Source organism: Ursus arctos, unplaced genomic scaffold (assembly GCF_023065955.2).
Source record: "Ursus arctos isolate Adak ecotype North America unplaced genomic scaffold, UrsArc2.0 scaffold_37, whole genome shotgun sequence".
Lineage (NCBI taxonomy): Eukaryota > Metazoa > Chordata > Mammalia > Carnivora > Ursidae > Ursus > Ursus arctos.
Genome location: NW_026623053.1, coordinates 15817054 through 15844466, shown reverse-complemented (window position 1 = coordinate 15844466; position 27413 = coordinate 15817054). Strand labels below are relative to the sequence as shown.

The 27413-nt window shown below is 35.6% G+C and overlaps 1 protein-coding gene across 1 annotated transcript in view; it reads right to left on the bottom strand.

Moving 5' to 3' along the window:
• Positions 1-27413, bottom strand: part of PRORP (protein only RNase P catalytic subunit) — a 138247-nt gene that overhangs the window by 77647 nt on the left and 33187 nt on the right. The window contains exon 4 of the mRNA XM_026513588.4: positions 12754-12861. Within this exon, the coding sequence (XP_026369373.2) occupies positions 12754-12861 (108 nt within the window). The remainder of the gene's footprint in view (positions 1-12753; positions 12862-27413) is intronic.

Genomic DNA, 27413 nt, shown 5'->3' with positions numbered 1-27413 from the left:
CAAGTTCGGTATATCTGAGGAACAGGAAAAATTCTAGTGTGTCCATAATTCAGTGAAAGAGAAAAAAAAAAAAACAGACATGAGGCTGAAAAGAGAGGAAGGATCAGATGATGAAAGGCACTATACTCCATGATCAGGAACTTGGATTTTATTCTAAGGGTAAGTGAAAGTCACTGGGGCAAGGGTGAAAAAGCAAGACCATTTAGGAGATTAGGTGAGAGATAATGTTAATGGATATGGAAAGAAATAATAAGATTATGGGATATATTTGGGGGTTATGACCAATAAAACTTGCTAGTCAACTGGATGTGGGGCGAGTGAAAAAGAACAATTGAGGCTAGAATCTTTGGTTTTTGACTTGAACAATTAGGAAGTTGGTGGTGCCAATTACCTACTCACTTAAGCTTTAAAAAGCACAATTAGGGGCGCCTGGGTGGCACAGCAGTTAAGCGTCTGCCTTCGGCTCAGGGCGTGATCCCGGAGTTCTGGGATCGAGCCCCACATCAGGCTCCTCCACTATGAGCCTGCTTCTTCCTCTCCCACTCCCCCTGCTTGTGTTCCCTCTCTCGCTGGCTGCCTCTATCTCTGTCAAATAAATAAATAAAATCTTTAAATAAAAATAAATAAATAAATAAATAAAAAGCACAATTTAATTCCTACCTCTGATTATCTATGCAACACTTTTCCTAAGAAGTATTTGCAAGAGTCAAAACAGCATGTTGTTGGGGGATGGCTGTTCATAAAAAATTCATTAACCTAAAACTGCTCTAAAGAGATAAGTTTATTAAATGCAATCTAAGAAAATCCAAAATACTATATCCTGCAGCAGGTAATGTGAACGTGCTACATAAAGGTTGACTCAAGGGTTCAATGGTACAAGAGTTCATACCTGCCACTTTAAATTAGTAAAAATTTAAAATTTACTCAAATTTGGTTTCTCCCAAATTACAACATATTCTGGAGAAATGAATGTTATGAAAACTGCTTTGCAATACTTATTTAAAACAAATTCTTATCAAGTATTTTGGGTAAATGTTATTCTCTATTCTGACACCGTAGGTAAAATTTTAAGAAAAGAATCATATACAAGAATCACTGTTAGTAGACAACAACATGCACAATATACTAGGAATGTCTTATGTAGATAACATGACTATTAGTCTAATCATGTTCCTAGCATTTCCTAGCATTTATTGGCCTAAAGACATATCCTCACATCTTAAAACAGTATCTGGCATGGAACAGGTGCTCGATAAAGAGTAACTGAATCTACATCGTAATTCCCAGCTAAGATGCTCGAACTGTCCTCAAAATGGAGGCTATATAATTAATCTGTTGGTCATTCAGAACCCTTCCCTATTCTTTAAAATAAAAATATAAACCAGAACCTTTATTCTTCTGAAAATTTAAAGCCAGATATATATATTTTAAGCAGGATACACTTTACACTTGAAAAACATCTACAAGATTAGTAGCAAATCCTATAGAACTCTTAGAAAAAAACATAGGAATAAATCTTCATGACCCCAGATCAGGCAATGATATTTTTAGATATGACACCAACAATGACAGGCAACAAAAGAAAAAAAAATCGATAAATTGGACTTCATCAAAACTAAAAACTTTCGTGCTTCAAAGGTTACCAGCAAGAAACTGAAAACACAATCCAAATGGGAGAATATATTTGCAAATCATATGTCTGATAAAGGTCTAATATTCAGAATTTATAAAAAATTATAACTCCACAATAAAAAGACAAGTAACAGTCTTAAAAAATAGGTAGAGGATTTTAAGAGCTACGCTTCCAAAGAAGATATACACATGGCCAATAAACACATAAAAAGATGCTTAACATCCTACATCATTAGGAAATGCAAATCAAAACCCACAAAAGATACCACTTCATACACACTAGATGGTTATAATAAAAAAGACTGATAACAGCAGATGTTGGTGAGGATGCAGAGAAACTACAACTCTTATATACTGCTATGGAAATGTAAAATGGTGCAGCCGCTTTGGAAGTTTGGCAGGTCCTCAAAAAGTTAAACAAAGAACTACCATATGACCTAGCAATTCTACTCCCAGGTATATATCCAAAAGAACAGAAAACATGTCCACACAATGCAGCAAAAGTGGTTCTAAGAAGGAAGGTTATAGCAATATAGGTCTACCTCAAGAAGTAAAAAAAAAAAAATCTCAAATAAAAAACTTAACCTTATACCTGAAGGAGCCAGAAAAAGAATAAACAAAAGCCAAACCCAGCAAAAGGAAGGAAATAATAAAGATTAGAACAGAAATAGGGGCACCTGGGTGCCTACCTCAGTCAATTAAGCATCTGACTCTTCGTTTTGGCTCAGGTCATGATCTCAGGGTTGTGAGATCGAGCCCTGCGTTGGCTCCACACTCAGCATGAAGTCTGCTTGAGATTCTCTCTCCCTCCCCCTCTGCCCTTCCCTCCACTCATACTCTCCCTCTCTCTCTCTCTCTAAAATAAATAAATAAAATTTTTCAAAAGAGATTCGAACAGAAATAAATGATACAGAAACAAAAAAACAATAGAACAGATCAATGAAACTAGGAGCTGGTTCTTTGAAAAGATCAACAAAATTGATAAACCTCTAGCCAGATTTGTTTAGAAAGAAAGAAAGAAAGAAAGAAAGAAAGAAAGAAAGAAAGAAAGAGGATCCAAGTAAACAAAATCACTAATGAAAGAGGAGAAGTAACAACCAACACCACAGAAATACAATTGTAACAGGATATTATGAAAGCCTATATGCCAACAAATTGGACACTTAGAAAAAATGGATATATTCCTAGAAACATATAACCTACCAAAACTAAAGCAGAAAGAAATAGAAAATTTGAATAGACCAATTGTCAGCAATAAAATTGAATCACTAATCAAAAATCTCCCAACCAACAAGAGTCCAGGACCAGACGGCTTCACAGGCAAATTCTACCAAACATTTAAAAAAGAGTTAATACCTATTCTTCTCAAACTATTCCAAAAACTAGGGGTGCCTGGGTGGTTCAGTTGGTTGGAGGTCTGACTTTTGGTTTCAGCTCAGGTTGTGATCTCAGGGCTATGAGATTGAGCCCCGTGTCTCTCTCTCCCCCGCTCACTCCCTCAAATAAATAAGAGTCTTAAAAACAAAACAAAATAAAACAACAACAAAAAACTATTCCAAAAAATAGGAGAGGAAGGAAAACTTCCAAATTCACTCTAGGAGGCCAGTATGACCCTGACACAAAAACCAGATAAAGGCATCACAAAAAAAAAGAGAACTACAGTCCAGTATCTTTCATAAATATAGATAAAAATCCTTAACAAAATATTAGCAAACTGAATCCAACAATACACTAAAAAGACGATCGAGTAGGATTTATTCCCAGGATGCAAGGGTGATTCAACATTCACAAAACAATCAATGTGCAGTGTCACATCCATAAGAGAAGCATAAAAACCACACAATCATTTCAATATGTGCAGAAAAAGCATTCAACAAAGTATAACATCCATTCATTAAAAAAAAAAAAAAGCACCTCTGCAAAGTAGGTCTACAGGGAACATACCTCAACATAATAAAGGCCTTATGTGAAAAACCCAAAGCAAACATCACATTCAAGGCGGAAAAACTGAGAGCTTTTCCCCTTAGGTCAGGAACAAGACAAGAATGTCTGCTCTTACCACTTTTATTCAATATGGTACTGGGAGTCCTAGCTACAGCATTTAGACAACATAATGAAATAAAAGGCATCCAAATTGGTAAGGAAAAAGTAAAACTCTCACTATTTGAGATGACATGATAGTATATAGAAAACCCTAGAGACTCCACCAAAAACTACTAAAACTGATGAATGAATTTGGTAAAGTTGCAGGATACAAAATCAATGTACAGAAATCTGCTGCATTTCTTTACACTAATAATGAAGCAGCAGGAAGTGAAATGAAGAAAACAATCCCAAGTACAACTGCACAAAAACAATTAAGTATCTAGGAATAAACTTAACCAAAGAGGTGAAAGACCTGAAAACTATAAACCACTGCTGAAAGAAATTCAAGACGACACAAAGAAATGGAAAGACATTCCACGACCATGGGTTGGAAGAGCAAATACTGTTAAAATGTCTATATTATTCAAAGCAATCTACAGATTTAATGCAATCCCTATCAAAATACCAGTAGCATATTTCACAGAACTAGAATAAACAATCCTAAAATTTGTACGGAACCTTAAAAGACCCTGAATAGCCAAAGCAATCTTGAAAAACAAAAACAAAACTGGAGGTGTCACAATTCCAGACCTCAAGTTATATTACAAAGTGGTAGAGTACTGGCACAAAAACAGACACATAGATCAATGGAACAGAATAGAAAACTAAGAAATAAACCCACAATTATATGGTCAATTAATCTTTGACAAAACAGACAAGAATATACAACAGGAAAAATACAGTCTCTTCAACAAATGGTGTTGGGAAAACAAGATAGCTACATGCTAAATAATGAAACGGGACCACTTTCTTACACCACACACAGAAATAAACTCAAAATGGATTAAAGACCTAAATGTGAGACCCGAAACCATAAAAGTCCTTAAAGAGAGCACAGGCAGTAATCGTTCTGATATTGGCCATAGAACATTTTTCTAGATAGGTCTCCTGAAGCAGGGGAAATAAAGGCAAAATTAACTATTGGGACTATATCGAAATAAAAAGTTTCTGCACAGTGGAGGAACAGTCAACAAAACTAAAAGGCAACCTACTGAATGAGGAAAAGATATGTGCAAACAACTTATCCCATAAAGGGTTAGTATCCAAAATATATAAAGAACTGATACAACTCAGTACCCAAAAACAAATAATAGAAGTAAAATATGGGCAGAAGACATGAACAGACATATCTCCAAAGAATACATACAGGTGGCCAACGGACACATGAAAGGACGCTTAAAATCACTGATCATCAGAGAAATGCAAATCAAAACTTCCATGAGATATTACCTCACAACTGTGAGAACGGCAAAAATCAAAAACACAACAAATGACAAGTGTTGGCAAGGATGTAGAGAAAAAGGAACCCTCTAGCACTATTGGTGGGAATGCAAACCAGTGCAGCCATTGTACAAAACAGCATGGATGTTCCTCGAAAAATTAAAAATAGAACTACCCTATGAACCAGTGATCGCACTACTGGGTATTGGGGTATTTATTCCCAAAATACAAAAACACTAATTCAATGGGATACATGTACCCCTATGTATACTGCAGCATTATTTATAATAGCCAAACTATGGAAGTAGCCCAAGTGTCCATCTCCATCCATAAATGAATGGATAAAGAAGATGTGGGGGGGTGTCTGTGTGTGTGTGTGTGTGTGTGTGTGTGTGTGTGTTTGTAATGGAATATTATTCAGCCATAAAAAGAACACTGTGATTTGCAACAACATGGATAGAGCTAGAGAGCATAATGGTAAGCAAATACATATGATTTCACTCATTTGTGGAATTTAAGAACAAAACAAATGAGCAGAGAAAAAAAATACAGAGAGAAAGACAAATCAAGAAACAGACTCTTAACTGTAGAAAACAAACTGATGGCTACCAGAGGGGAGGTGAGGGGGGTGGGTGAAATAGGTGATGGGGATTAAAGAGTACACTTATCATGATAAAAACATTAAATAAAATTAAAATTTCTTTCTAAAAAGGGGTAGTTCACTGAATATTCAGTTCACTGGCCGGATTCAGCTGTTTTATCTTCTCTAAAATGATTTGCTTTTCTAGATTTGGCCTTTGAATCAAGATTAAACTTTCTAAAAGGTTGTTACCTGAAAAGGTCATTTAATCTATATCCATGCCTTTCAGGAAGGTAATTCCTCAGTGTCAATAGAGTTCTCTGTGCAACTTAAAAAAAGAAAGAAAATATCCGCACAAAAGCCTGTATGTGAAATGTTCCCAGCAACATTATTCTCAATAGCCAAAAAGTGGAAACAACCCAAATACCACAAACTATGAACAGATAAATAAAATGTGGCCTATCTATACAAAGGAATATTATTTTGCAATAAAAAGGAATAAAATAGTGATTCATGTTATAAACAGATGAACTCTGGAAACATACTAAATGAAAATACGAAATGTCCAGAATACGCAAATCCATAAAGACAGAAAGCAGATTAGTAGTTGCCAAGGGACTAAGAGGAAGAATGAACTGGAAGTCACTACTAATGGGTATGGTGTTACTTTGGAGTATGAAAATATTCTGGAATTAGATAGTGGTAATGGTTGCAAAACTTTGTGAATATACTTAAACCACCGGATTGAACACTTTACACTTGACCTTAGCCAAAAGTCCAAGAACCAGCTGGACTGTACACTTCATATATTTTTTTAATTTTTACTTATTTTTATTATTTTTTTAAAGTAGGCTCCATGCCAGGGTGGAGCCCAATGTGGGGCTTGAACTCACGACTCCGAGATCAAGACCTGAGCTGAGATCAAGAGTCAGATGCTTAACCGACTGAGCCACCCAGGTGCGCCTGGACTATACACTTTAAAAGGCTGAAATAATGAATTACATCTCAATAAAAGAAAAAGAACACTAATGCAGATATGAAAGAATTGAGGTATGACTTGGTCAAGACCCTAAATTATGCCCAAAGTGAAATCTAACTTGGGACTTTACGATCCCCATTTTCATTTAGTATATCCTGTAATTGTATTAAGACACCAGAAACTCTAAGATAAAACACAGATTAAATATTCATTTAATAATAACTTTTCAGCAAAAAATTTTCTTTTTCAGTAAACAACAAAATCATATATTAATCCATACTCTTCCATACCATATTCTTTTTTCAGAATCACAAGTAACATTTAAATATAAACCTTCACATCTAAGTTAAAGGCTCTTGTGAATCACTTTTGGCCGTAACAGCTCTGTACAAATTACATACTGCTCTCCTTAGAACCTGTGTTCGTCATCTTTACTTCTTATATCACTTCTAGGACCAAGAGCAAAGACAGATTGAAGATACTGGGGTATTACCTGTATTCCACATTGATTATTGCTTTTTCTTTCAATGAATTTTGCCATTCTGCCTTTGTTACATGTGCTGTAAACAATTTTTTCTTATTTACCAAGTAAGTTAATCGACTTGAATGTCTACATGAGAAGGTTTTGGCAGGCAGAAGTTTGCAGCCTGAGTGACAGCTTTTCAAAATGCAAAAATCAGTTACAACAACTTCTCCTTGCTTAAAAATTCTGTACCTCACTCCGAAAAATGTGTCAATTACCACTACCTTTTACTGCATTGTTAGAAAACCTTCAGCAAATATTTAAAGTTCAGATTAAGGTTAATATTAAACTGTGCAGAGCTGCCAATACCACTACTCAACTGAGGTGACAAGTGGATGGATAGACATATGTTATGTACGGATGGCTAAATTTGCATATACCCAAGCAATGACAACCACCAATAAGTCTCAACTCCACAAGTTTCTGCTGACATCATATATAAGACATAATCTGGCTTCAAAAAATTAAAATACAAAAAAGACGTATATGGAAATTGAGAAAATAAATTCACAAGAACTTATTTTTGGCTCCTTGACCTCTGTCACTCCTAAGCTGTAGGCCCTTAGGCCAAGATATACAATCACGGTGCTACTCCCTAAATAATGAAGGTAAAAATGGTCTTTTCTTATCTATGAGCTGACTTACAGAGAACACTGTTGGATATGTAATAATTAAATGGAAAAAGACCAAGAATTTGTAATGTATTATACAGAGAGCTCATGGGAAGAACATAAATTATCTGTGCATTATTCCACAGAAAAAATCCAGAAACTTCTTCACACAAAGATGAAAAAGCTTAAGGCACACAGAAATAGGATTCCTAATATTTCCTTTATTCATGCTTATAGGTGACTGTAGTAAGAAACAGAAATAAAGTAGACATATCAAGAATATCTTAACTAGTCAAGAATATTACCTTTCTGGACTATTTAATTTTGTTAATAAATGTTTTAAATCTAAAAAATGATGGTGGTGGGGAACCTGTCCAGCTCTTTTCACATAACAGATTCACAGCACAAATGTGGCTCAATAGTTGCAGCAATCATGTAATAAGTAACCTTGAAGAAACTTCTATTCCGAGGCTTTGTAGGAGTAAAAATTGCTACAATCATTTTGGAAAGCAATTTGGCAATATGTACTGGGACCTTAAAATATCCACACTCTTTGACTTCCATTTCTGAGAATCTGTTTTAAAGAAATCATCTGAAAGCTGCACAGAGATCTCCCAAGCACTATTTACTGTAGTGAAAAACGGGAAACAATCTAATACGCCCATCAACAGGGAAATGATTAAAGAGTTGTGGTACATCCATAAGATACAAAGTATTATATAGTTATCTTAGAATATTTACCAAGAATGCCTCTTCAGTTTTTTCTTTTCCTGATGGTGGTTTGCTTTTTTATTTTAAAGTAATACATACTCATTGTGAAAGAAAATTTGAAAAAGACAAATGAAAAAGTGAAATCCTCTCACTCTCTTATACTCTATCTCCACCTCCAAAAGTTTATTATTGTTAAGATTTTATGTAGTTTCTAGAAAACTTCTGGGCATATACAGACTTAGCTAACAAACATTTATACGGATAATCCTTTACTTTGTTTTAACAGGTGGGGCTATATAAGCTTATTATTCTTCAAATTGCTTCTTATACTTATTTGGCTATTATTCTGTATCAGCACATACAAATCTACCTCATTCATTTAAAATAGATATTTCAAGACTCTTAACTATAGAGAACAAACTGATGGTTACCAGAGGGGAGCTGCATGGGAGGATGGGTGAACGAGGTGAAGGAGATTAAGAGTACAGTTATCGTGATGGGCACTGAGTAATGTACAGAATTGCTGAATCACTACATTGTACACTCAAAATTAATTTAACACTGTATGTTAACTATACTGGAAATAAAATTAAAAAATAAATAAAATGGATATTTCAATATATATCAGGACCTAGACTGATAAATACTTAGGTTGATGAGACTTTTCTGCTTACCAACAATGCTTAACTAACATACCTGGAAATATAACTTTATGTGTTTGTGTCAATGTATCAGTTCCTACAAGGAGTATTTCAACATTTTAGGTATTCAGAGTTGTTGTCAAATCATCCACCAAAAATACTGTACTGATACTCTTCTCCCCACCTCTCCAAACCATTCAAAATACTGGATACAACCAACTTTTTAAAATCTGCCAATCTGGAATATAAATATTTTTATTTGAGTATCTATAATCATGAATAAAGTTAAATCACTTTTCTACTGGATGGTTCATCTTTTTCTTATAGGCTTATAAGAGACAATGGTAGTGTCAGAAAATTAGCCCTTTGTCACATGTGCTGTAAACAATTTTTTCTCTTTGCTGTTATCTTTTAACAATGTTTACAGTATTTTTTAGTGTCTAGTAAACTTCTCTGTTCTTCCCATTAGGGCTCCTAGATTTTATATACGCTTTCAAGGTGCTTTCACCTCAAATATTTTTAAAAGTACATGTTTTCTTCTACTCCTTTTATAATTTCATTTTTATTGAGAGCTTTCAACAACTATAAATTAAAATGTAGATATACAATTATTTACAAAGGTGAAGCTCAACTAGGTAAGAAAAGCAAAAAACACTGCAAGGTAATAAAACACTGACAGTGGTTATTGTTCAATATAAGGTTATATATGATCTTCTTTACTGTAATTTCCAAATTTTCTATGTACATTACTTTTATAATCAGAAAAAAATAAAATTTCTTAAACTCATCATATTTAAAATTTTTCTTAAGTTTTTGATGATACTGGCTTCATTTCTCAATTATTATTTGAGTACCTTACCTAGACTGAGTCTAATACTAGGGTAGAGCTTTGCATTTTCTTTTAACTCTGTTGACACAGATGACCCGACAGGAAAAAAACCACCAAATAAGGGTCTACTGAAAGCAAGAATTACAGTTCCAGTTAGGAAGTTAATCTGAACAGTAATCACAATAATAGTTACACCTATTACATATTTCCAATGTGCCAAATGCTTACATATATTAACTCATTTATTCTTTACAACATCTTTGTGAGATAGGTATTATTGTTCTCTCCATTTTACACACTGGGAAACTAAGGCACAGAGAGGTTAAGTAATTTGCTCAAACCATAAAAGCTCTTTACTCTAGAATCTTATTTCTTCTTTTTTTTTTCTTTTGAGAGAGAAAGAGTGAGCAAGCGAGCACAGGGGTGGGGGGATAAGGGGGTGGAGAGGCAGAGGGAGAGAGAATCCTAAGCAGCAGGCTCCACAAATAGCACAGAGCTGGCATGGGGCTGGATCTCACAACCCTGAGATCATGACCTGAATGGAAATGAAAAGTTGGATGCCTGGGGCGCCGGGGGGGCTCAGCTGGTTAAGCCTTTGCTTTTGGCTCAGGTCATGATCTCAGAGTCCTGGGATCGAGCTCCGCGTTGCGCTCTTTGCTCAGTAGCGTGTCTGCTTCTCTCTCTCCCTCTGTGATCTCTCTCCCTCTCTCTCAAACAAACAAACAAAAAAAGAGCTGGACACTTAACTGACTGAACCGCCCAGGCACCCCTGAAATCCTTATTCTTAACTTCTAAACTAAAATCCTATTTAAAAGATTAATGGAAAAACTGGGAAGCTAGTTCTGACAATCTAGAAAGTGTTAAAGAATAAAACTAAGCCACAAAAGGGCCTGACAATAGATTTATTAAAAAAAAAAGAGAGAGAGAGAGAGAGAGAGGTCTATGACAAATATGACATATCTTTATTTTTTACAAATCTCTAGCTTCAGAGATTTGAGAAAAAACTTGAGAAGGAAATCTTTCCTTCTTCCTTATTCAGGTGGCATCTCTAAGCTGAGCCTCTGAGCTGTGGTTTCCCAAACATAATGTCAGTGCACTGCCAAAGATAACAGTGCTTTAAAGAGCTAAGTAACAACAATTACTTGTCACATAAAGTGTTGCTAACATTAAAGTATTTGAAGAGTAAAAACTAAAAGCAGTGGTAGATGCCCATGATTTCACTGGTCAATCATTTGTTCTTTGCCTCTTCATTTGCCAAAATCTGCTAGGATCTTTCCAAATGTGCAAATTTTTTCTCATATAACGCAAGGGGATGTATCCACTACATCATTTTCAATGTGTTACTTTCCCCAAAAATGTTCACCCAATGTAGGCTATATATTTCTGGCAAGTCAATTTTTAGTGCTTTGTGTGAAGCTGAAAATCAAACCAAAGGTAAACAAATAACAAAACTTTACTTCTCACAGATTAGAGAAGGAACTTTTTAGAATGAGCCCTTCTGATTCTGAGCTCCACCATGCATTAGAGATAGCAATTTTATGTTTCATTTTCTGACTTTGCCCTTGTCAATATTACTGCCTCAAAGATCCCTTCAAGCACCTAAAAGACAAAATATTTTCAACTTGTTTTTGTGTTTTTTAAAAAATAAAGGATTGAAAACTACATACTTGACCACAAAAATGTAGGCACAAACATAAAGGAAAGGCATATAAAGAAATTTCTGTAAACCAACCTTGTGCTTTAAGTACTTGTAAGCTTTTCTGAGTATAAATGGTCAAACTGGACTAGTAGCATCTCTGAGAAACAGCTTTTAAGTTGGCAGCAATTTTTAAGAAATAACAGATTAACTACAGATGAATGGCCAAAAACTGCCAGCGATAAGAACCATAAACTTGGGGGCACCAGGGTGGCTCAGTCAGTTAAGCATCCGAATCTTGATTTCAGCTCGGGTCATGATCAGGGTTGTAAGTTCAAGCCCCCTGTTAGGATCTGCGTTCAGCAGGGAGCCTCATGGAGATTCTCTCTCTCCCTCTGCCCCTCCCCCTGCTCTCTCTCTCTCAAATAAATAAATCTTAAACAAAAAAAAAAGAAAAGAAAAGAGCCACAAGCTTGAAACCCAGGAGCTCTCTACAATAGAATTCTGATGCTATGACTGCTTTCTAAGGATTTGCTATACAAAGTTTGTTTCACTTTTCTAATATTCTTATCTATAAAAAGGGGATTAAAATAATTGCTCGCTACTGCTATAAAAAAATCATGATATTCCTATTAGAAACTACTTATAAACTGATAGAACCTCAAATGACTACCTTACAAAAAAAGAACTGCTTAGATTCATTTATGAGCATACTGTTTGGAAAAAACAAATACATTAATATCTCGATAGTTTATGTTGATAAATTTCAAATAGAGAATGTGACACACACGGAAATGATAGAGTAACCCAAAGAAAGAGTAGAGATGTAGAAGGAGGTTAGCTAAAAATTATATAAGAAAAAGGCATGATATGGCCCTTTATTATAGGGACTTTTTTTAAAAGAAGGCTCCATACCCAGAGTGGAGCCCAACACAGAACTTGAACTCATGACCCTGAGATCAAGACCTGAGCTGAAATCAAGAGTCAGACACTTAACCAACTGAGCCAGTCAGGCACCCCTATTATGTGGACTTTTTAATCACTCTTGGCCCTCCTAGAAGAGCCACTTACTTGCCAGAGACGAGAACAGTGACTCTTAGATAAGCAGCTAGTTACTGTGACACCTTTAGGAACTTATTTTTAGAGGAAGGAAAAATGGGGAGTTAAGAGACCCAAGGAAGATTACAAATAAGTACAATAAATATTTCTAGAGATTTGGAATAACAATATAAAACTTGTACTTACAACTTGAGATTCACGAGCTTTAGGAAATGTTTTGGCAACATTGAGCCCATCGATGACGATATCAAAAGGAGGACAGCATTTTACAAAGTTCTGAAATCTCTCAAGTTCCTAAAAAAGAAAAGCCGGATAAAATATTAATAAGAACTTAGCAAGGACTTTATTAGAAACACACTGCTATGACTTTTATTATTGTTCCAGTAAGTAAAAATATTAATCCCTTAAAAATATGCAAACTCAAAAATACTTTTGAAATGAAATCTGAAAAGACCAGACTAATAGATGCTACTTCATGGAATTATCTGATATGCTTTATAATCTCATAGCGCTTTACACTTCATAGAGCACTTCCACATGCTAATTGCATTTGATCCGTAACCAGCTCTGGCCTGCTAAATTCACCCACATGGCAGTCATGATGAAAATGAAATGTCAAATTCTCTATAACCTGCTCTTAAGCCAAGGAGATATAAACCTCAGATACCCTAGTCTACCAGCGCAACAGTGTTGAAAGAACAAGGCTCTATAATAGTCCCTCTTGGTCATCAAGATGATTTTGCTTACTTTTGGCTATTCTGAAGAGTTGAAATATTCAACAAATATTTGTGGGGCATCTACTATGTGCCCAGCAATTGCTAAAGAGACAAAACTCTAATGGAGCCTGCATTTTAGTGGAAGGAGACACAAAATAAACCAAATAAATAAGTTAATAAATTATATTAAATGGGGGCGCCTGGGTGGCACAGCGGTTAAAGCGTCTGCCTTCGGCTCAGGGCGTGGTCCTGGCGTTATGGGATCGAGCCCCACATCAGGCTCCGCCACTATGAGCCTGTTTTTTCCTCTCCCACTCCCCCTGCTTGTGTTCCCTCTCTCGCTGGCTGTCTCTATATCTGTCAAATAAATAAATAAAATCTTTAAAAAATATATATTAAATGTCAAGTGTGATGAGTGCTATGGAGGAAAGAAAAGGAGGAATGGGAGTTCCATTACTGGTAATGATGGAGTAGTCTGTACTGGACTATCAGATAATATAAGTTCTGTATGAAAGACAACTATTTGAAGGCACTAGAGAATGACCAAAAGCAGGCAGAAATTCAACAGAACGCAAAATTTGAAAGACATTGTGGCTACCTGAAGTCCAACTGAGTCCCATCGAACAGCCAGCATCAACCATCAGACCCATGAGAATGAGGAAGACTTCAAGACGACCTCAGCCCCCTTTTGATTACAATGGTAGAACACCCAAGCAAGAGCCACACAACCGAATCTAATCAAACTCAAGAACCACGAGAGATAATAATAAAAATAATAAGTGTTTCTGTTTAAAGCCACTACATTTGGGTGGTTTGTTATCTACCTATGGATAACCAAAAAAGAAAGGAACTGTGCCAGGTGAAATGTGCCTATATATGGCTTTTCCCCAAAGGGTACTCTCCAGTTAGCATGGTTGACAGAGGGGGCTGGAAATCAAGCAGAAAACTGCAGACTTACTGGTTTGAGAAATCAGAAGACAGCATTTAGGGATGTCAGAGAGCCTGGAAAGTGAGAAAGTGGATGCTACGAAGGAGGGAACCACAAAAGTCTGTGTAATTCTGCCCAAATCCTTGGCTAACTCTTATTTGTACATGCGTGCAGAAGACTCTGTGGGCCCAGCAAAAAAGCAATAGATGAAAGACTTAAAAGACCTGAGCAGAGATTTCAGTTACTACTCACTACAAAGATGGCAGAGTCTGTGTTAAGAGTCTAACCAACTTTAACAGCCTGGCAAAGCAAAAAATCAGTAACCTCTGGGAAAAGATAACAGAATCTTTTGCCTTTGCATTGTGTCCCCCACAATGTCCAATATATGATTAAAAGATTAATAAACAGGGATACCTGGATGGCTCAGATGATTAAGTGTCTGCCTTCAGCTCAGGTCATAATCTCCGAGACCTGGGATTGAGCCCCACATTGGGGTCCCTGCTCAGCAGGGTATCTGTTTCTCCCTCTCCCTCTGCCTCTACCCCCACCACTGCTCGCATGCTTGAGCTCTCTCTCTCAAATGAATAAATAAATTTTTTAAAAAGATTAATAAACATTAGAAGAAATAGAAAAATATGACTCATGGTCAAGAGAAAAGGAAATGAACAGAAATCAATCAAGGTCTAGACACTGGTCAGCAGGCAAGAACTTTAAAGTAGCTCTTCTAAATATATTCAAGAATTTAAAGGAAAATACAGTTGTAATGAAATCAAAGAAGGAAAAACAGAAAAATGTAAACTATAAAAATGAACATTCTAGAACCCAAAGCACATATGTGAAATAAAATATTCACAAGATGGACATTAACAGCAGATTAGGGATAGCAGAAGTAAGGAACAGGGAACATGAATCATAGAGCAATAGAAATTATACAATCTGAAGAAAAAAAGATTGAAAAAAAAGATAAAGCCTTAGTAACCTACCTGTGCGATAATGTCAAACAGACTAACATATGGGTAATTACAGTCTACGAGAGGATAGAAAAGAGTAGAAAAAAATACTTGAATAAAGGCCAAAATTTCCCCAAAATTTGGTGAAAAATGTAACTTACAGACCCAAGAAGCAGAGCAAACACAAGGAAGGGTGAAAACAAAGAAACACAAAGCAGGATAAATCACAGGTAAATGAAACATGCAGATGTGGTATGTGTAACAACAATAGCACAAATGACAGGAAGTGGTAAATGGAATTCTACTGCTGCTAGGTACCTACTTCTTTTTTTTTTTTTTTTTGGCTAGGTACCTACATATTATGTAAAATGGTACAATATAAACTCTAAGTCAACTAGATTACGTTAAGGGTTCATATTGTAATCCCAAGTCACACATTAAAAAATAATGCAGAAAAGGTATAGATAAAAAGTGAACAGAAGAATAAAATGAAACAGTGGAAAAAAAATTTGATTAGCCCAAAAGAACATGAAAGGAAGGACAAAGGGACAAAAAAAATTTTGGATAAATAGAAAATTAATTACAAAATAAAATATTTAAATTCAACCCTACCAAAAATGTTGTTTATAACAGATATACCATAAATATGAAGATATGGGGCACCTGGGTGGCTCAGTTGGTTAAGCATCTGCCTTTAGCTCAGGTCATGATCCTGGAGTCCCAGGATTGAGTCCTGCATCAGACTCCCTGCTCACCAGGGAGTCTGCTTCTCCCTCTGACCCTCCCCTCTCTCTTGCTCTCTCTCTCATTCTCTCTCAAATAAATAAATAAATAAAATCTTTTAAAAATATGAAGATATGGATAAACTCAAAATAAAAAGTAGGGGGAAAATATGTATCAGTAAGCTTAAGAAAGTTGCAGTGACAGGGGCCCCTGACTCAGTTGGTTAAGCATCTGCCTTCAGCTCAGGTCATGATCCCAGGGTCCTGGTCCTGGGATCGAGCCCCACGTCAGTCTCCCTGCTCAGTGGAAAGTCTGCTTCTCCCTCTCCCTCTGATCCTCCTCCCCACTTGTGCTCTCTCTCTGTCTCAAATAAATACATAAAATCTTTTTAAAAAATAAAAATAAATAAAAAAGAAAGTTGCAGTGACAACGTTAATGTTAGACAACATGGATTTCAAGAAAAGGAGTATTACAAAAATAAAAAGGGAGACTTCATAGTGATGACAAGCTCAATATATCAGGAAGTCACATTAATAAATAAGAAAAAAACTTCAAAATATATGAAGCAAAACTTGACTGAATTGAAACAAGGAATAGTTAGGTCTACAATTATAGATGGCAATTTCAACATTGCTCTCTTCATAACTGATAGAACAAGTAGGAAAAAAATCAATGAGGATATCTAAAGGACCCTACACCCAACAACAGCAAAATATTTATTCTTTTCATACGCACATATAACACAAAATATTAAAATCTCAAAGGTATGTTTGCTGATCACTCACACATACAGACAACCAGAAACCAACAGCAGTAGATATCTATAAAAGTCCCAATATTTTTTTTTTAATATTTTTATTTTCTAAGTAATCTCTACATCTAATGTGGCACTGAATTCACAACCCTGAGAACAGGAGTCGCATGCTCTTCTGACTGAGCCAGCCAGGGACCCCAAAAGTCCCAATATTTCTAAATAATAGCCCAGGAGTCAAAAAAGAAATTACACAGGAAATGAGAAAATATTTTCAACAAAGTGAAAGAGAGTAAATATTAAATATCAAAATTTGTGGGCTGCATAAGAGCAATAATTAGAGGAAAATATATAGCTTTAAATCCTTACATGAAAAAAAAGGTCTAAATCATTGATCTAAGTTTTTACATTAAGCTAGAAAAAGAAAAGCAAATTAAATTTCAAAGAAAATAGAATAATAAAGAGCAGAATCAAACAAATAGAAAACAGAAAAACAAGAAAGGTAACAAGGGGAAAAGTTGGGGGAAAAAACCTCAACCCCTATCTCACATCACAGTCAAAAATTATTTTGAAATTAATCATAAATCTAAACCTAAACACCAAAACTTTAAAAATTCTAGAAGAAAAGAGAATTCTTCACAAGATCAGGATAGGAAGAAATTTCTTGGGCAACACATAAAGTCATCACCAATATTCACATAGCGTGCTTCTTGATATGACGCCTCTGATAAAGATGTAACAGCATTTTTGGAACATTCTTCCCCAAAATGCATAGCCTGAATCCAATCACAAGGAAGTATCAGATAAACCCAAACTGAGAGGCATTCTACAAAATAGCAGGCTTACAGTTTTTGTGGGTTTTTAAGTCAAAGTCCATAAAGACAGAGAAAACAGATTTTTGTTGCAGATTAAAAGAAACCAAAGAAACATGACAACTAAACATCATAGTGTGATCCTGAATTGGATATGGGGGAAGGAAAAGTTTATAAAGGACATTATTGGCACAACTGACAAAACCTGAGTATCAGCTGTGGATTAGATAATATTATTGTATCAGTATTACAAAGATGAACTCCCTTTAGGCCAATAAGCACATGAAAAGCTACTCAAAATCATTAGTCATTAGGGAAATGAAAATTTATAACCACAGGAAATATCATTATACACCAGTAGAATGGCTAAAGACTGACCATAGAAAGTATGTGGAGCAACTGGAACTTTCAAACATTGCTGGTAGGAATGTAAAATGGTACCACGACTTTGGAAAACAACTGGGCAGTTTCTTACAAAGTTAAGCATATATTTATTCTTCAACTCAATAATATCCACCTACAGGTATTCAAAGAAGATAAATGAAAATATACATCCACACAAAGATTTATATATGAAAATTAATAGTGGCTTTATTCCTAATCGCCTCAAAGTGGAAACAATTCAACTGTCCATTTACTAGTGAAAGAATGGGGAAAAATGTAGTCTATCCAGACAATGGAATACTATTTATCAAGAAAAAGAAACTGCTGATAGGGATGACTGGGTGGCTCAGTTGGTTAAGCGTCCAACTCTTGATTTTGGCTCAGGTCATGATCTCAGGATCCTGAGACCCAGACCCGCATCAGGTTCTGTGCTGAGTGTGGAGCCTGCTTAAGATTCTCTTTCTTCTTCTCCCTCTGCCCAACCCCCCCCCCACACTCTCTCTCTCAAAAAAGAAAAAACCACTGATATATACAAAAACACAGATGAATCTGAAGTATTATGCGAAGTGAAAAAAAGGCAGACATAAAGAGTTACTTACTGTATGATTCCATTTATATGAAATTGAATGCAAAACTATACCGAGAGAGAGCAGATAAATGGTTCCAGGGAGTGAAGAGAGGGAACTGACTGCAATGAATACAAGGGAACTTTTTAGGGACGATGTCAATGTCTCAAATCTTGATTATGGAGATTATTACACAGCCATATGTATTTTTCAAGACTTAATGAATTGTATACTGGCAAATTTTATTATATGTAAATTATACCTTTATAAAGCTCATTAAAAAACAAAAGAAACAAAATCCTAATACTAACATATATTTTGTCTTTAAAATAACTATTGACCAGGGGTGCCTGGGTGGCTCAGTTGGTTAAGCGTCTGCCTTCGGCTCAGGTCATGATCCCAGGGTCTTGGTATCGGGTCCCATTTTGGGCTCCCTGCTCAGTGGGAAGCCTCCTTCTTCCTGTCCCTCTGCTGCTTCCCCTGCTCCTGCTCTCTCTCTCACTCTCTCTCTCTTTCAAATAAATAAAATCTTAGGGAAAAAATAATCATTGATCAAAACATATAATGAACTCATATAACTCAACACCAAAACAACAATCCAATTTATAAATGGGCAGAGAACCTGAATAAATATTTTTCCAGAGAAGACATACAGATTGCCAACAGACACATAAAAACTTCCTCAATATCACTAATTATCACGGACCTGCAAGACCACAGTGAGGTATCACCTCACACCTGTCAGAATGACTAAGTATAAAAAAAACAAGAAACAACAAATGTTGGTGAGGACGTGAATAAAGGGAACACTCACATAATGTTGGTGGGAATGTAAATTGGTGCAGCCACTATGGCAAAAAGTATGGAGGTTACTCAAAAAATTAAAAATAGAAATATCATGTGATACAGTAATTCCATTTCTGGGTATTTACCCAAAGAAAACAAAATCATGAATTTCAAAAAGATATATGCACCCCTGTTTACTGCAGCATTATTTACAGTAGCCAAGACAGGGAAAAAACCTAAGTGCCCATCAGCAGATAAACAGTCTGCTGCTCCCCCTGCTTGTGCTCTCTCTGTCTGACAAATAAATAAATAAAAATTTTAAAATAAATAAAAAGAAAAGAAGCATTGATGCACATGCATGATCTCATTTCTCACTTGAAATCTTCAGCTTTTCTTTCTTTCTTTTTTTTTTTTTTAAAGATTTCATTTATTAATTTAACAGAGAGACAGCCAGCGAGAGAGGGAACACAAGCAGGGGGAGTGGGAGAGGAAGAAGCAGGCTCCCAGCAGAGAAGCCTGATGTGGGACTCGATCCCAGAACACCAGGATCACGCCCTGAGCCGAAGGCAGACGCTTAACGACTGAGCCACCCAGGCGCCCCTGAAATCTTTAGCTTTTTTATCCTTGCCAACTCCAGTTGTATGGGACCATCCTCTTTCCTTTCTACTCAGCAAAACACTTCTTAAAAAATTTCTCTGTTCAAAAATATTTCCTACAAAATGTTTAGAAAGTTTCAATTAATATCACAACTAACTAAATATCGGTCGCAATAGGAATACTTTTCTTTTTTTAACATGGAAATAAAACTATCAAGGAGAATTAGAAGTTTGCATACAATACAGCCATTTCTTGTTTCAGTCTGAATGAACCAAGGGAAACAAAACAAGTGCAACTCAATTTCTAAAATTCAGATTCCACTAATTAACACGGAAAGGATTTCCTACTACACTTCCAATGTATCATTCTGGTGCTGCTCTTAGTACTACATTATATTCACCTCAGGAGTATGACAAACTAAGTGGTTCACTATAACCGGCAAAATGGACATCTGTAAAAATCAAGAGTTAAACTAGATAACTAATAAAGTCTCCTTCCAGTTCTGATATTCTATGTTACAAGACTTGGAAATCCCTTAAAACCATAGAATGGAAAAGGGTATACTTGTGATGGTTTGTTTGAAAGACAAGTCTCAAGAGCCTCTGTGCAATCATAGGATGTGCATCAAAATCCCATCCAAAGATTATCCTCCTGATCCATGTCGAATACACAGAAAAATTCAAGACGCCGGGTTGGTTTTTCCCCTTTACTAAAAGCTCCATTTACTAAATGTTATTAGCTGGGGAGTAATACTTTATTACCTTGTAATACTTCCTATGGGTTCCCAAGATGCTCACTTTTCAAACTAAGCAAGCTTGTATCATTGCACTTAAAAGCCACTGAGTAGGGACACCTAGGTGACTCAGTTGCTTAAGTGTCTGACTATTGATTTTGGCTCAGATCATGATCTCACAATCGTGCGATGGAGCCCAGCTTCGGGATCTGCACTCAGCAGTCCGCTTGTCCCTCTCCCTCCCCTCGCTTGCACCCATGTGCACTCTCTCTCCCCCTCTCTTTCTCTCTCTCAAGCTCAAATAAATTAAATAAATAAATAAATAAATAAATAAATAAATAAAATATTTTTTAAAAAGCCACTGAGTAGATCATGCTGATAAAGCATAACAGAGAAAGAGCTGACCTACTGAGACAGCATACTAACTATGGCCTAGGGCAATACAAATCTGCAAGCTTAACTGTTTTAATAGAGGGTAAATTTAAATAATTATTTCTTTCTAACACTGCTGCTAGATTGTATTTGATTATAGACTGGCTAATGATCTGGGGTATGAAAATCCACCAATCTTTTGATTAACAAAAGAAGTTCTTTTGAAAAAAAATGTATTGATACATAATTCACATACCATACAATTCACTCATTTAAAGTATGCAATTCACAGACTGTGCAACATTACCACAGTCTAATTTAGAATATTCTGGCTTTCCTACTAGAAACTCCATACTCATTAGCAGTCAATCCCCATTTCCCTACCTTACCACATAGCAACCACTAAACTATCTCCTGTATCTATAGATTTACTTATTCTGGATATTTCATATAAACCGAATTATACAAATATGTGGTCTTCTGTGATTGACTTCTTTCACTCAACATAATGTTTTCAAGTTTGTTAACACTGTAGCATAAATCAGTATTCCATTCCTTTTTATTGCTGAATAATATCCCATTGTATGGATATACCACATTTTATTTACCCATTCATCAGATGGACATTTGAATTATTTCTACTTTTTGGCTATTATGACTAATGCTGCCATGAACATTTGTGTACAAGTTTTACGTGGGAAACTGCCATGAGTTACCATACGTAGTAAGAGTAACTCTGTGTTTAACTTTTTGAGGAACTGCCAGACTATTTTCCAAAGTTGCTGCACCATTTTACATTTCCAACTCCCATGTATGAGGCTTCCAATTTCTCCATAGCCTCACCAATACTTGTTATTGTATGTGTTTTTTTATTAAAGTCATGCTTGTGGAGTGAAATGGTACCTCATTGTGGTTTTGATGTACATTTCCCAAATGACTAATGATGTCAAGCTTTGTTTCATGTGCTCATTGGCCTAAAGGGAGTTCTTCATTTTTGTAACATATAGGTTTTATAAATTCAATTACAGCTCCTTCAATAACAGTCACGACTTCAATCATCTTTACCCATTTTATACTTTTAAATTTAAATCTGAAAAGTGTTACCGCACAGGAATTATAAATACCATGACTTGCAACAAAGGTTGTTAACTCAAATGCCTACAGGGATCAGGCAGGTGACATAAATAAGTAAAATGGGCCAAGTCTAAGGAAACATAACAGAGCAGGCAAAAAGATAAATAGCAAATGATGTAAGTCTCATTGTCCAAGATTCTATAGAAAGAGATCTTAAAGACTAACAAACTAGAGAATGTAGGTCCTTTATAAAGGGAGTAGCCCAGTGCTCAGTCCAGCTAATTGTTGCCACACAAAAGTAAATACCCAGGTTTAGGAGTTATAATTTTTCAAGGAAAATAAAAAATCTGGCATTTTGAAATATTATCAAATAACTTTTAAAAAGAGTAAAATACAAAGATGGATGCCCAAATAAAAAATATATATGGACTAGATTCTACCCATAGACCACAAGTTTGTAATACATTCTCTTGGTCAAGCAACAGATTTTCATTAAGCACCTACTCTGTGCCAAATATTGTTCTTATTCTTAGGAACACAACTGTGAACAAATTTATTGAGCTCAAGAAATTTACATATAGGGATGCCTGGGTGGCTCAGTCGGTTAAGGATCTGCCTTTGGCTCAGGCCGTGATCCCAGAGTCCTGGGATCGAATCCTGTATCACACCCCTTGCTCAGCGGGGAGACTACTTCTCCCTCTGACTGCTTCTCCCTCTGCCTGCGCTAGCTCTTTCTCTCTCTCTGACAAATAAATAAAATATTTTTTTAAAAAAAGAAATTTACATGTTAGTAAAGGAAACAAGCAATACCAAGATAATAAACAGATATTTAATTTTAGGTACAGAAAAGTGCCTTAATGAAAAATTAACATCCTAACCTAGGGTGTTAGCACCACTCTTCCTAGCCCCTAAGATATGGTGAAAGGAAAAGGCCTTTCTAATGAGGTGACATTTAAACAAAGACTTGAATGAAATGAAGTAATCAACCATGCTTCTGAGGAAGAGCCTTTTAGGCAGCCAGGCCCTTAGTTAAACACCAGAGAGCTTTGCACATTTGAGGATTAACAACTGGGCAATCTGAAAGCTCAAAGAATAAGTATAAAGTCTTTATGTATTACGTTTTAAGTTTAAATTTTAAAAAGTCAATTCTTATTACTACAATATGGGAAAGAGTAAATAAATTTAAAACGATTCTAAAACAGCTAATCAAAAGTCTTAAATTGTCTACCTTATTCAACGTATTAGGAACAAAGAAGCAGAACTGATATTTATTGTTTTGTAGTTGTTACCTAATCACAAATGAGTAGCAAAATGACCCAAATACGTGCAGCCAAAGACAAAAGAATGGAACAGCTCCTGCCTTACACGTGACACATGAATTCTAGAGGTAACTCCAGCACCTGCCGCCAAAGGGCTGACTTCATAATTCTAAGTGACTCTCAAAACATACCTGGCAGTAAAAATCGACTCTTTTATCTATTACTCCTCCTACATTATGGATGAGAAGGCAAAGAGGTTAAGCAACTGATTTTTCTCAACAGCTGATATCCAAAGAGATGCTAAAACTTCTTTTTCACCTTGCCACTTAGAGGAGGTTAAAACTCTTCAATTTTTTGGAATGATGGTCCATGTTTATGGTAGTTTACTTCTGAGACTTTGATACAAATCCCAGGAGGAAATTCAAAACACATCCCTCTCATTTATTTTATTGAGTTAACATCCTACTCTAGAATAGCAACTGAGGGGAAACAGGACTACTCAAAACTTTACATCATAAAAGAAACAGTGAACTTAACATGTTAATTATTATCCAATGTACTACAACAACCAGATTATATTTTCCAAAGATCAGAAGAAAGGGAGTATTAAAACAACTGGCTTTAGTCATAGCGGATATGGAAAAACAGGGGAATACCAGCTATTTTGGTGGCAAGCACTGCTCTTAACATGGGAACCACAATAAAAAGTCTATCTCTGCATCCAATGGCCAAATTTCTTTGTGTGCCTTCTTTATACCATGAGATACAAATAAATCCTAAATAAAAAGAACACTAAAATGATTGCCTTAATGTAGCCAGAGAAAAATGAAATATGTCTGGAAAATATCACTGCAATCTAACAACTTATAGTCTTAGAAAGCTTATACTTATTTAATAGCAAGTTATGTTTTAGAAGATATTTTTCATTTAGTAATTATAGCTATAATTACCATAGTATACTATCTTATTTTTAAATATTTATAATCTTATCTGAATTTTCTGCTTCCAGTAAGATGAAAACAAAAACAACAAAATAAACCTTTCCTGCTGTAAGTATCTAAAAGGCTGTATAAAATACAACAAAAAAAACCTACACATGGTTGAACTTGTGAGAAAGAAAGAAAGAAAGAAATCTCCCAGTGCCAGAGATGAGGCCAAATCTGAAAATGAGAATGGTAAGGATAAAGGTTGATGCTAATGTTGTCTAGGAGAGAAGAAAAGAAATGGGATGGGTATAAGCAAACAGGAGCTTGGCTTTTGATACCCCCATGGGAACTGGAGATATATCAAAACTCCCAGTGAAGGGAGAAATTGCAAGTGAACTCCTGAATAAAAGAGGAACCTTACAAATAGGAACAATGATATCAAAACACACTACACCACCTTCTCTATCTCTACCAAGGATCTAAGTAGGGAAAAACAAATCCCTGAACAAAAAGAAACTCCAGGCTTGTGTTTTAAATAGGTTGGAGTACAAATTTAGACAAACTAAGCGATACAAAACTCATGATGCGCCACCAAGAAATCACACAAGAACTGGTTGTGGACCAAGGGTGCCTGGCAGGCTCAGCTGGTAGAACATGTGACTCCTGATCTCGGGGTCATGAGTTCAAGTCCCATGTTGGGTGTAGAACTTACTATAAAAACAAAAACAAAAACCTGGTTCTAATCCAGTAATATCCCTTGGACGCTTGGCAGAAGCTAACAGAAAACCTCTCCGGAGAGACACTATCAACAATCCAAGCAACAAAGGGATTCTCACAGACAGAGCAAGTCCCTCTAAAACTGAACTCACCAATTTAAAATTATAAAACACAAGACTAAACAATCTACCATGCGTGAGTCCTCTGACACTCTGACACAAGAGAAGGGTTAAATCCTAAAGAATTCAGGATAAAGAAGAGAGAAATCTAAGAGGCAATATAAACTAAGTATGAAAAATAATTAAAACATAAAAAAAGAACCAAAACTGTAAGAAAAGCAGTAAGCCAGGAAAGAATGAAGAAAAAAAAATTAAAAGAGAAGTTCTAAAATCAAAAATTTAAAATAATGGAAACTAAACGGATGGGAGAAAATCCAAATGTCCATCGGGTGGTGAATAAACAAACTGTGAGGTATTAATACACTAGAATACACTCAGTAATCAAAAGGAACCACTGATACATGTAACAGAAACTCAAAAACATATTTAAAACTAAATTTAAAATAGCTAAAAACAAATACGCAACATTATGTTAAGTGAAAGACAAAAAAATATTGATTATATGATTCTTTTTATATGAAAATTTTAGTAAAGGCAAAACAACAGAGACAGACAGGAACTCAGCGGTTGCTGGGGTTAGGGGTAGGAGCAGGGATTGCCCTCCAAAAGGCATGATGAAAGTTTGTGGCATGAAAAAAGTATTCTAAAACTGAGTCATGGTGATAGCCACACAAGTATATAAATTTACTCAGAATCACTGAAATGTACACTTAAAATGGTGAATTTTGTGGTCTGTAAATTATTGAAACAATGGGGAAAAAGACCTGTAAACGAAACGTAGAGAGAACAGACACATCTGAGGTAAGAAGTAGTGAATTAGAAGACAGATCCAAAAATGTTACCCGGAATGCAATTCAGAGATACAATGAGATGAAATATATGAAAGAAAGAGTAAGAGACATGGAGGAGAGTGAAAGGGTCCCACAAAAGGCTAATAAGAGTTTCAGGAGAAGCAATACTTGGAAGATACAAGGGCTGAGAATTACTCAGAAGTGATTCGAGATATGAAACCTCAGATTCAGGAAGCAGGAATCCCAAGCAGGAAAAATAAATACATTCATACATACACATCATAATGAAACAATAGAAGTGAAAAAAAAATTTAAGAGCAATGAGGAGGCTAGAGATGATATATGGAACAAATCTTGAACCGATAGGGCACCTGGCTGGCTCAATTGGAGGAGCATGGGACTCTTGAACTCAGGATCATGAGTTCAAGCCCCACAGTGGGTGTAGAGATTACTTAAAAAAATAAAACTTAAAAAAAAAAAAATTGGATGGAAAGCAAATGTCTCCACAGTAACTAAAATAGAGACCAGAAGATATTGCAATACTATCTTCCAAGTGTTGAGGGAAAATATTAAATTCTATGTAATTAAACTATCATTCAAATAGACATTTACAGACAAAGAATAAAACAGTTTACTACTCTTATCCTGTCACTGAAGATTCAGGAAGATACCCAACAGGAAGTTTGGGGTTCGGTGAGAATGTGAGGGCTGGAGGTATATATATCTGTAAGTCATTGGCACACAGGTGCTAGAGAAAACCAGAGCGGGTGAAATGGCCAGCGAGAATGGGTAGTGTGGCAAAAGAAGAGGGAGGAAGCCCTCAGAAACAACAAAAACTCAGGAGATGAAGGACATATTTTTTTATTGTTTATTTATTATTGAGGACAAGCTCAGTTGCATCTATGAGGAGCAATAAGCTTTAAGGAGAGAACTGCAAGAAATGCGAAGGGATCTGGCAAAAATAAAATAGAAATGCAAGAAAAAACGAAATGCAGAATTTAAATCTACAAAGCAGTAAAGATTAGAAGTAATTTACTAGAACATGGATTTGGTGAGATGCAGCACAAAAGCTGAGAAATTCTACTAGAATGCAGAGGAAAAGAAATAAGAGAGAATGTCAAGAGAAAAAAAATTACAGATACAAAGGACAGAGAATAGAGACAACTTAAGACTCACAACAGTGAGGAATAAACCAGAACAAAAAGATGAGAACTAATCATTAAAACAAACAAACAAACAAGAAACCTTTCCTAATGTTAAAAAAAAAAATCTATGTCTTAAACGATTCAAGAAATTCAAGGAAAACTTAAGGAAAAAAATTCACCTAGTCCTCTTCTCACAAAATTTTTAATTTTGAGGTTAAAGAAAGAAATCCTATATACATCAAGCCAAATAATAACAGAAAGACTTTTAGAGTATTTTCCACGTACCATGTAGATCACAAAGTATAGAAAAACAAAAATTCCAAGTGTTTTTCATCTGTTAACTCTCTCATTCCTAAAAATGGTTAGGAACTGAACAGATTAGGAAACTAAAGCACAGAGAAGTCACGCAGGTCACAGAACTAGTAAGTGATGGACTTGGCATTCAAAAGCTAGAAATCCATGCTCTCATGTGCGCCACAAGACCTCAGAGCAACAAA